The 11,657-nt window shown below is 37.0% G+C and overlaps 1 protein-coding gene across 3 annotated transcripts; it reads right to left on the bottom strand.

The window, feature by feature from the left end:
* Window positions 1-837: 837 nt before the first annotated feature.
* LOC127497120 (terminal nucleotidyltransferase 4A-like) lies at window positions 838-11,417 on the bottom strand. 3 transcript variants are annotated; one of them, XR_007925457.1, is made up of 14 exons: window positions 10,553-11,417; window positions 8,854-8,977; window positions 8,318-8,364; window positions 8,099-8,219; window positions 7,374-7,481; window positions 7,027-7,155; window positions 6,557-6,770; window positions 6,173-6,299; window positions 5,330-5,436; window positions 5,036-5,202; window positions 4,690-4,761; window positions 2,932-3,048; window positions 2,190-2,417; window positions 838-1,974 (listed from the first exon to the last, which is right to left on the bottom strand). XR_007925457.1 is itself a non-coding variant. In XM_051865319.1 (13 exons), exons 1-13 carry the CDS (start codon window positions 11,185-11,187, stop codon window positions 2,271-2,273), a joined length of 2,115 nt encoding a protein of 704 aa, XP_051721279.1. In that variant the 5' UTR covers window positions 11,188-11,417; the 3' UTR covers window positions 838-2,270. The 3 variants fall into 3 exon arrangements, 2 of the variants coding, with proteins under 2 accessions (XP_051721279.1, XP_051721280.1); XM_051865319.1 differs by having other exon boundaries at window positions 838-2,417; XM_051865320.1 differs by lacking the exon at window positions 2,932-3,048 and having other exon boundaries at window positions 838-2,417.
* Between the last annotated feature and the right edge of the window lie 240 nt (window positions 11,418-11,657).

Below are 11,657 nucleotides of genomic sequence, written 5' to 3'. Positions count from 1 at the left end.
GTATAGGCAGTTTATTAAGGAAATACATGGTTTTTAAAAGCTTTTTTCACCTTTGTAACAAGTGCCAGCTATGGCCCAATGTCCATAAAAGTTTTTAAAAAGGAAACTAGGACAAAGACACTGCATGCCAATTTTCAAGTCAATCAGACTTAGGGTTGCGCAGGTGTAAAAAATTTTTTTTTTTTTTTACAATTTTTTTCCCCATGTTATAGCACCACCAAGTGGCCAGTCACTGCATCTTTTTTTACATGAATGAGCTCTTATATATGTGTGCTGAGTTTGGTGAAAATATTTCATTCCATTCACAAGTTATAACCATTTTAGTAAAAGTGGCTCCACCCACTTCGAACATTTTGTCAGCCCTTAGAAACCCTTGAATCGAAATTTCAACTTTTTTGATAATTATTAACAATCAGACTCCAGAGAATCTCGCTGCACTGGTTTTGTTCCTATCGGGCCAAAAACCTAGGACTAGTTCGCAAAAGTAGGTTTTTCCAAAAAATCCAAAATACCGGAAAAACTCACGACGATCGAATTAGTCACGCATTTTGTCCATCTTGAGCCAAGGATTCTAATATATATATATATATATATAAATAAAAAGACATGTTTAGGAGTTCTGAGCGATTTCGTACTTTTCACCCGCTGTAGCGCCCCCGTCAAGCCGATCGGGGTGAGCCTTAGTGACTGTAGACTGTGTGAGTACTGCCAGCCCTCAAAGTTGCCCGATCATTTTTAGGGAAGAATGCTGATCCTTGGAAATTTTAACAATTACAAAAGGGTTTCAGCGCTACATGCATGAACCCCTAATCAGAAAAGGGGCATAAAGAACACACCAGCAGTTTAAGATGTTTATTTTAAAAATAACTTGAGTACAAAACATACATAAAAATGTATATTGGAAAAAAAGTCTTAAATTTACCACATCAGACATTACATTCAAACATCACCTGCATTCAGGTGAAAAGACTTTCTTTGTAGATCCTTTAGTGTTTGATTTCTTGATTTAAATCACTGCATTGGTACATTGGTATCTCTCCCCTTTCAAGACACATGTAACAATAAACCTCTCTGGTGATAAAGCCTCCAACATTTTCAGCACATATAGCAAAATTAAGAGTTGGCTTCGGGATCATACTGAAAATGGTCAAAATGGGATCAGAGAGGTTTTGATCAGAGAGGCCTTAGAAACTATGATCAGTTTTAATGCAAGAATGTATTAAGTGCCAAATCAAAAACAAAAAATGTTTTGCATGAAATGTTTTGTACAAGCATAGTGAGCTTCATGGCAAAAATAAATATATAAAATAAAAGATACTTGGTGGGTGCAGAGTCGCCATCTGGTGGCAGAATAAAAAGTCCAAGAGGACTACATTTAGACCGTTACATGCATCTGAGGGTGGGGAAAAGATGTCAAATGCAAGAAAATATGGAACCGATTAAAAACCCATTAAATTGTAGAAAAAAAAAAGAAGAAAAAAAAAAAAATAGTATGTCCTTAATCAGGAGATCAGACAACAGACAACAAAGAACACTAATTGGTTAACCTAAGACAGTGCATATTCAAGTCATTCACCATGAATGGCAGTATACAAGTCTGAGGGGGGGAGATGATTTTGAAACAGAGCAAATGATCAAGCACTAAACCCATTTGCTGGCACAATCTTAAGTGCATGTCTGAAAGGCCAACAGATGAGCAATTAGTATGTAGTACACACAAGATTTTAACATGCACAAAACCACAATCCCAACAATAAAACTGGTTGTGATATGGATTTGAACATTTTAAAATACCATATGTGATCCATAGTATAATGTCAATTTACATTCAATTCAAGAAAATTAAAATTGAACTAAAATCAAATTTAAAAAAATATATATTGCACAAACATAGTATTGTACATAAAGATTTACAATACAAAAGCAATCACAGCCTAGCGGTACTGCAACAAGACTTCTGTTATCAAAAATATTCTGAAAAGCAATAACAAGAGATGAAAAATTAACTAAAGGTATCAGAAAACATAAAAGGTATCAGACATTGTCATACAAAAAAAAAAAAAAAAAAAAAAAAAAAAAAAAAAAGTACAATTGAAAAACATTTAAATGTGTAGTCACAGGAAGAGCACTGGACAAAACAAATCAAAAGTGCAATTTCAGTCAGCGCCCATCTTAAGCAGAAATGTTACCTTTGACCTATGAAACCAAAGGTCTGTGGCCCACATTCTTTGTCTTGGGCAGAAGTGGAAGCGGTAGACAAGTGGTTGGCACTATCTGCTGAGGCTCATGGGAACAGTGTCCCTTCGATGCCGACGCCAGCCATTACGGCCATACTGAGGATGATGTCCTCTGGGGACAGGCACGGTGTTACGCTCTAAACAATTAATGTGTGGAGGCCCCTTGAACCTCTGGCCATTCTGAAACAAGAAATTTAAGTATTTTAAGTAGGTTGAGTATGATACCAGCCTGCTGTAAGCATTTATCAATACTTTAGGCAACACAAACAACCCAAGTTGACAGATAAAAATTAAAGTAGGACTGTCAATAAATTCAATTTAACTTTACTATTAAAATAAATGTAACTTCAAATTATTAATGCAATAACATTCTGTTAAGGACTGAAAACAACATCAAACTCTAGCAGCAGGTTGTTCAGGTCAGGTACCAAAATTTGAGTCCTAGTAATTTAATACCAGTATTTACTTCCAGGAGCAAGTCTATGCAAAATAACACAAGTTGTAGTCCCAATTTACATCAAGCACTGCCTTGTTGTTTTTATGAACTACTTGGAAATTTGATGTGCCATTTTTGTCAATGGGATATTTGAAGAGGGGGGAAAGAAAACAAGTAGGTTAAAACCCTTACAAATCAAGCAAATACCTAAACATTAATATGATCTAGGAGTTTAATATGATCACACTAGTCCCTTACATTAGTGTAGTGACTCTGGATGGGTATTGAGCTGGAGTAAACAGGTGACATGTGGAGTACTCCATTCATAAGAGTCAAACATACATCCATACATTGTTTGCTGGGTAATGGGTGTGACTGAAACAGGAAGAGGGAATACAAAACAGTGCACGAGTAACTACAACCACAAGTGGAATTCCACTGGCCAACTTAAAACAAGCAAAAATGTATTTTGTCAGAACACAAGGACTGGTTACATAAGGTTGCTGAAAGACATACTGGCTGCATCCAAAAGCTGAAAAATGCTGCCTCCACAGGCAAGAAACAAAGGACGGAAGGCAACAATGTCCGAATCCAATGGTCGTGCCACATCCTCTCTACCAAGATACCTTTAATTGGTTGATTTCTGAAGGCAGCATAGATGTATCCTTCACTGCTTTGATATCCCATACTACTGTGCGTTCCAATCCATGACAGTTTAGCAAAAAGTTGCAGTTTGTGTAAAATTGTGTGTAAAATTTGACCAACTTTTTCCATTTCTGATGCCATTTCTAGCAAGAAATTAGTATTTTAGTAAATTAAATATTTTCTTAGTTATCACTAAAGCTCTCTATTGTGTTGTAGATCATTTTTGTTGTAGATCAACCGTTATGCTGCCTCATAAGTCTGTCCAAAATCAGGGGACGTATTCACAAAACATCTTAGGGCAAAAAGTAACTCTTAACTTGCCTATTTAGGAGAAACTCTTTAAAATAATGGGCATGTCAGTCCTCATTTTAGGACTCCTACATTTTTGCTCTAAGAGGATTTCACAAAGCATTTTAGAGCTAAGACCAGCTCCTAACTCTGTGAAAAGTTAGGGGTAGTCAAGAGGACTCCCAAGTCACTAAGACCAAATCACAAACAATCCTAAAATAGCTGTTGTCGTCAATCCCAAAGACACAGTAAACCATTGAGGCAATAGGGCCTTGGGTGCTGAGCCTGCTCTTCATAAATGCAATAAATATTTTGAATTATAGGTTTTAATCTGATTTTAATGACATAATATAAAAGGTTCATTTATGTACAGGCAATATGCATTAAATGATGAAGAATAAACCATTGCAGTCAAGTTGAAAATAATGTCCTATCGTCTGCGCCAATAGCCTTGTGGGCAGCTCAGGTTACCTGAGTTTGAGTTCCGGCTCGTGGACCTTTCCAGATCCCGACTTGAATTCTGCAACCTCTCAAGATTCAGGCTGACAATTAGCTAAACATATACTTGTTTAATTAGTGACACTTAGCCTGCAGGTTAAAATCTGTTTAGATATAGCAACATTTTTATTTTAAAATCTTTAATTGAATATGCCAACACAGTACCTTGTTCTACAATATTTCTATGATTAAATCACTGACAGAGACCCATCTCCTATCAGCCAGTCACTGTGTGCATAGTTAGTAAGCGTGTTGACATCCAAAGCAACGAGGTCAACCACGTCCTTTCTCTTAGCTTAAGATTTCTCCCCATTCCTTCGTAAAAGCTAGTCTCAGCAGCCTTGTGAATTGGTTCTAAGAGGAAACTCTTACCTAAGAACTTTTACTGCTATTTAGAAGAACTCTTAGTGGTTAAGATAAAATGTTTTGTGAATACGGCCCCCGTTTCGTGAGGTGCCTTCGTTCACAAACGCTGATAGGGAAGCAAGACAGCAAGTCAGTTGCCTAAGCTTTCGGACGCAGCCATTGACTCTCATTCTCTAATGACTGCAAATTAAATAAAAATCAGTGGAATGTTGGCCTTACCTGACTTCTGGAGTGCAGGAAAGTTCCAGATGCATCATGAAGAACTGAAGCTTTGCACGGTGTGTCAGAATCCTGAGAGAGAGAGAGAGAGAGAGAGAGAGAGAGAGAGAGAGAGAGAGAGAGAGAGAGAGAGAGAGAGAGAGAGAGAGAGAGAGAGAGAGAGAGAGAGAGAGAGAGAGAGAGAGAGACACACACAATCTCAAATGGCAGTTTACAAAGCCAATGTAAATGACAGCAAACTTTATGGTTTTGAATGGTTGACTCAATGGATTTAATGCAGAAGTGTGCTGACATGTGCCTTTAATGAGTTCTCTTGTACGGTCAAGAAACTACACCAGGAGCTTACAATATCACTCCCAGACAGCGAGGACACAGAGGAAGATGAGGAAGATGATGAAGAGTGCTGCTGAAGGCTGGATAGGGACACAGGTGAGCCTGCACTGTGCGGTGATGAGGAGTCTCTCTGCTGCTCCTCACTTGAGGTCTGCTCCAAGTCTTCTACACCATTCTGGACTAAAATGACCAGAAACATTGTCAAAATCCACTTGGCCTTCATCCTCAAAGAAAAAAAAAAAAAAAAAAAAAAAAAAAAAAAAAAAAGTACTTTCCACAAAAATATTTTGAGATTCCAATTACTTACTTTTAATGTCAACCATCTTGGCATTGTGTCTGTTTCCCCACTGCTGAATGATCCACTCCCTGTAGCTAATTACTTCCTGGGTCACTTTAATGACGCGTCCCAATGTGCTTAAGTTTGAAAGTGTAAAAAATTATTTCTCCAACAAAATGAGGCTGACAGACTTCAATGCACGGAAAAGTTCATCATGTTAAAGAACAAAAAACTCATTTGTGAAGGGAAATAAGATATTGAACAACATTGGTAGTTATATAATTACAATATTATAGTAATAATTCTTTAACCTATCTGATGATTACACATGTTAATATTCAAAACAAGTGAAAGGGACAGGTCAAAAATAAATTGTAATCTCACTCTTATGTTGTACCACACCAAAAGAGATGCACATACATAGAACACACCAAATATGGTAAATGGAATCTTCTGTGTTTAACATATTTTGCGCTTTATGTGCATTATTCAATGCTTATATGTAAATAAATGGCTAAATTAAATCGGTTCATCATATAAAGTGTCTTTAGAAGACTTGGATTAAACCACTCAATTCGTATGGATTTCTTTTAAGATTTCCTTATAAAATATGAAGAGACAAAGTTTTGGTAGAATGGACTTTCAATGGAGGGACAGAAATCACAGGTTTTATTAAAAATATCTTAATTTGACTTCCGAAGATGAATGTAACAATGGGAATAGCATGAGGGTGAGTAAATCATGACATATTTCCTTTTTTGGGTGAACTTACTCTTTAAGTCTTTGAAATGTCATTGGCTAAAAACATTTAAGCAGCACAGAATTGGTTGTGGCTGCCATTTTCCTTTATCATCTTACTCATCTGGGACTTACCTTTCCATATTTCTGTTGGGGTAGGAGCGCGATAGTGGAGATACAGCATGACTCAAGACGAGGTATGCATAGTTAAACACCTCTTTCACCTGCATGGCACCATAAGAGCTCCGGCCAACATCATTTCCTAACGTACAGAGAATCCTTAATTAAAAAGCTTACTGTTAGTTTAATCAACAAATTAAGCATTAACACAGCTTTTCAAACGATGAATTTTTTGGCCATTCTGTAGCTGTACTCTGTGCCACTCCAAGCACAAAACTGCATTTTTGATTGTCACATCTTAAACATCAAGAATAAATCAAAGTCAGTAAATTTGACTGACTAGTTTACTTCATTGCAAGGGGATGAACCTGGTTAATCTATGGTGGTTTGTGCTCATACCTGGTAAGTTTGGGTCCTCAATACAGAGCATTGAGGGTCTGTATCTATTCTCCATGACCTTCATAATCTCCTCTTTGGCCAGATACGCTCCTCCATCCTTCACACGGATGCCTGTTTTCAGATAGTTAAAATGCCGTCCATACAATTCGAAGAACTCGATGAGTAGGATGCCCAAATTAATATTAGAAGCTCTACAGTCTATTCTGGGATGGAGCTGAAAAACACCAAAAGGCAACGTCTGTTTTTTGTAACAATTTAATGACCAAATCAATCAATTTTGTATATCTGATCAATAAAGAATGTCAAGTTTCCCAAGGGATGCTATATAAAATGTAATATTACAGTCAAATGGCTCAATGCAAAATGAGAATAAATGGTATATCAATTAGCAGTACAGAAACACCGTCCGGAAAAGGGCATGCGTAAAATTACAACACGAAGATACCGGGCAACTCTTCTTGGTGCCTCACCTGCAGGAAGCTGATGGCCATTAAAATGAGGCTGTAGGAACTGATACCACCCGTAAACACCTCGTTCAAATCTCTCTGAAGCAGAAACTGCTTCAGCACAAAGATCAGGTATGGCAACACGGAGTATTTCTACATTTAAAAAGGAAATAAAAGAATTGCAGCACATAGTATGTTCAATCACAAATATTTATATTTTCATATGTGGCCAGATTAAGGCATTCAATATCAAAGCAAATCAGTTCTTAATACAAGATTCAGGCGACTACATGCTTTCAGTTCTACAGCACCAAATCAATCACTTAACATGCTCAACATGCTCATTCAAAAGAAATACAGCAAGTTCTCACCTTAAGATGATCCTTAATAAACCGAGCTGCTTTGACACCAGTTTCGACATTAAAACTGATGTCTACCTTCACATCTGTCTCTCTGTCAGTCAGCTTAATTATTGGTACCTGTAGAGAAAAAGACTCTAATTACTAAATTGATTCTTCTTAGGAAGAAGACTATTAGTATTGGAATTATTACTGTTATATTTTCCAGTCAGCAGTAAACAACCAAAAAAAAAAGAGTGCAATTTATTCAATGTTTTTTTTCTTGTGGACTTTCACCTCAATAGCAGCCCTGATTGCAAATGTAGAAATTCTGTCTAACAAAGTGCAATTATGAAACTAATATGTAGCCCCATACAGAATCTGCCCCATACATTCACAATCCCCTAAATTGCTTAGATGTTCATTTATTTGTTGTTTAACTTCATAAAAGATTTTAAAATGGTTATATGAGGAATCAAAATGTAAGAACTTGACATACTACAACAACAAACTTTGTCACTATAACTTATAACAAACTCAAAATTAGTCCAAAAGTCAAAATGAAACCAAGCTGCAAAGACTCAGTCGCAACTATGCAGTACAACACAAACATTTAATAGGTCCCTGATCGTTTCAGTCTGAACTCAGCAACCTTAATACTTTTTTGCACACAAAAAAAAAAAAAGGCACTTCTTTTAAAATGCCAAAGACTTTGACCTTGAGGTGCTCACAGAAGAACAAGGTTGATAATGACTAACCGTAGCCTTGTCAAGTAGTTTAATGGAGAAGGGCTCAGCAACATTATTCTGCCTGAGTGCCTGGTCCAGCTGCTGCAGAGGTGGTTGTTCCCATTTTCCAAACACCACCAGGTCAATATCACTACATAATGCAATTAAGAACAAAATCACACAATAACAATATAATAATTCAATTTATCACTGCAAGTTCAAACATATGTAAACAACCATCTACAATACCTGGTAGGAAGATAGAGTCCTGTACTGAAGCTGCCAAATATTTCAACCTGAAAGATGAAATGGCACTTTAAAAAGACCTGGCAATCGACTATTATGTGCAGTTTACACTGCAATCTTTGACAGAAACTCAGAAGAAAAGAGTACTTTTTAGAAAGCAAAGACTGAATGTCCCCTGTCCTTCTTAAGATTAACTTGCAGGTCTTCTTTAAAACACTTTTAAAAGCTTAAAAATAGCAAATTCACTGCACAAGGTTCAAAAAGTTATTTATGAAACATGGTCACTTTTTCTCAGGACTTTTTCTGAGGTAGGGGTTGTCTAAATATCTGAACAGAAGAGGACCTTTACTCTTTTTAGACCTTTAATGAATCTTTGTGTTTGCCATCTATCTGTTTGTTGCCTTGAGGATGAATTGTTTGTCAATGTCAGAGCCTCATGGCGGAAAGTATATAATTATAAACACATGAATAGAGTTTTGTTTTTTAAATCCGCCAATGTCAAACAGCAACATGTACACTCTCTCTGAATCTGGACTCACCTTTGCTGTAGGCCACAGATTTTTGATTACAGCTTCAATACGATTGACAACATCTCTCCTCATTGCTTCCTCTTCTGGGCGTGGGGACATGAAATTATAAAAATCCACAATCTCCTCATGCAGGCTGGGGAGGATAAACATCACAATCCTTAAAACAACTTGCTTCCTATTGAAGACCTATGAATAACATGAAACTAGAGCTGTATGAACAGACACCAGGTAAAAATCTCAGAAAATGTATACAGCATTAGTGTAGAAATATGTCTGTCCCAAAAAAGAGTGTATATGTGCATGGAAAAGACCAGAAAACTGAAGTAACGGAAAGGTGTGGATAAAGCTGCTTACTCAACACAACTTGTATAAGGGTTAAGAGTACAATGCTAACAAAGTGAATGTAAATGTGAACATCACTTTTTTCTCTTTAGCAGTTTTCTCATAATAACAGACTTTCTGCATGTGCATGTAAACATACTCATATAGTCATATAAACTTGAAAACCGGATCGTGAACAAATTATTAAATTCCACATTAAATCAAAATTGACTAATAGATGAATTTATTTTGTTATTATTAGTCTGGTTGTGAACAATTCACCAATGCAAGTAAATCCACAAAAATAAATAAATAAATAAATAAATTTTTAAATAAAATCTGAAAATTTGCTTCATCTCTGGAATGACTTTTCTTCTCTGATGACATCAGTTTGATGGCTTGGGCAGAACATCTTTTAACCACACAGAGATTGTAAGGATTATGAGGACTTTTTTCATTGAACAATATTCAATTTTACTCGGAATTAAGTACAGTTGATCACAAGTTCAGTTTCACATGGACTTTAAGACCATTTTTGTGAACTGGATCAATTAATATTGTGGAAAAAAGCTGACTCAAAAGAGCACTCAGTTTATGAATCCAAAAGCTCACATCGAGAGCTAGGGCGTATATCAAGAATATGCAAAGAGTGGCCAGGACATTCTACAAATGTAACCTTGTGTTCCACTGTGAATTGGGTTTGGAACATGAGGGTGAATAAATAAGATTTATTCAGTTTTAATTTTTGATGCTCTGAAACCCTGTGACCCTCTAAGTTTGGAATCAAAAGATATTTCCGTAGTCTAAATGACGAACCAATACAGCCCTGCATCAGGGATGCCAATCTATTACATCTTTGAGGCAAAGGGCAAAGATCAAAGATCAAAAGCTTTGATTGCAGAACAACTTGGCACAAAAAAAAAAAAAAAAAAAAAAAACCTAACTGATCCTAGTTTTCCTTGTAAAAGTTATTATTCTAAATGCATTCAGTCCCAAAATTATGGACTTTCAGCTTGCTTATTTGTTTGTCTGGCTCCTTGTCACATTACTCTGGACTTGAGGGCTCAGATAACACAGACCAAAAGTTACTCACTTACTTACCTAGAGCTTAAATAAATGTTACTTCTGGTTTATATCATGTCAGACAAACTGTCGATGTGTTAGCAGTTATAGACTTCAAAACAGCAAGAAACAAGCAAGTCCCAACCTAGTCCCTTTTTTTTCCCCCACCAACACGCCAATGCAAAGGCTCATGCACAACTAACTGACATCACAAAGTCTTCCAACCTACTAATATTACGCCAATAATAATAATAAAAATAATAAAAGATAAAAAGCCACAAACTACAATGAAAAGTGTCAGCAATATTGAAGAAAGTGCTCTTACCCATTAATACCTAGACTGTATCTTCTGGTTGCCCATGGGGTCCCACTTAAATAACTGTCATTAGAGTGGGACAGAAAGTAGTTCAATCCATATGTGCTCGCTTTATTGTCATGTTTCCTTAGTCCTGCATGGTTTTTAAGCTGGTTATCCATCATTATTTGAGTCTGTAGCCGCTGATAATGTTGTTGTAAACAATTATTGACATTGTGCATATGTTCAGTGAAGTTAAAGTGAAGTTTGGCTGGATTTGCCCTCATACCATCACCAGTAGTAGATGATGAATCTGATGTCGGACTGTCACTTTCGGAATCTCCTGAAGATAAAGGTGATAAAGAATCACAACCGTTGACCTCAACAGGGGTGACATATGGAGGTGCAGGTTTAGAACATGCGTATGGAGATCTCATGGCACCACCATCATTACAAGGCTGATTGGTGCAATTGTTAATAGGTTTTACAACTGTGTTGGTGGGAACCAGCGTTAACTGCTTCATGAAACCGGCCGCCAACGCAGGTGTGTGCACCCGCAGTGTGTGACAGTGGTTTCGCCTTTGCGAGGTTTCCCATACGCGCATCCATAAAGCGTTGGCAGGTCCTTTCTGTTCGGGCTGAATCCAAGCCACCCGAGGATCCATCCAACTTCGCCGTTACAAATCTTACAAACACTCTCTCGCCTCAAGGCAGACAGGCGTCCTCGAGAGTTATAAGACTCACGTGAATGTGTGAGACACTGATTATAAGTTTAAAAATCCCGGGAAATACTAAAAGAAACCGAGATAGTTCCACTGCGTGAGCTGTTTCTTAGCGAACTGTTGAATCCAGATCATTCCAATATGGCGCACACGGAATCTCGACTGAAGTGCGCATGTCTCTGGGAATTTAAACTCTTTCTGGAAGCGTAACACACCCCCTTCCATTTCCCCACCCATTTATCCAACCTTGTGAAAGAAGCGATGCAAGCATTTTCTAGGTTTTGCAGTTTGGTGAACTGCTTACAATCTTAAAATATCAATTTTTATATTTTTTTACATATTAGAACGTGATTTTGCCATATTTTGTCACAGGGCTTAGCACGTAGTCTTAATTTTACGGTTATAAAAGGTAA

The sequence above is a fragment of the Ctenopharyngodon idella genome, chromosome 16 (genome assembly GCF_019924925.1).
Source record: "Ctenopharyngodon idella isolate HZGC_01 chromosome 16, HZGC01, whole genome shotgun sequence".
Classification (NCBI taxonomy): Eukaryota; Metazoa; Chordata; class Actinopteri; order Cypriniformes; family Xenocyprididae; genus Ctenopharyngodon; species Ctenopharyngodon idella.
Note: the sequence above shows the minus strand (reverse complement) of the source record. Positions and strands in the feature narration are given on the sequence as shown.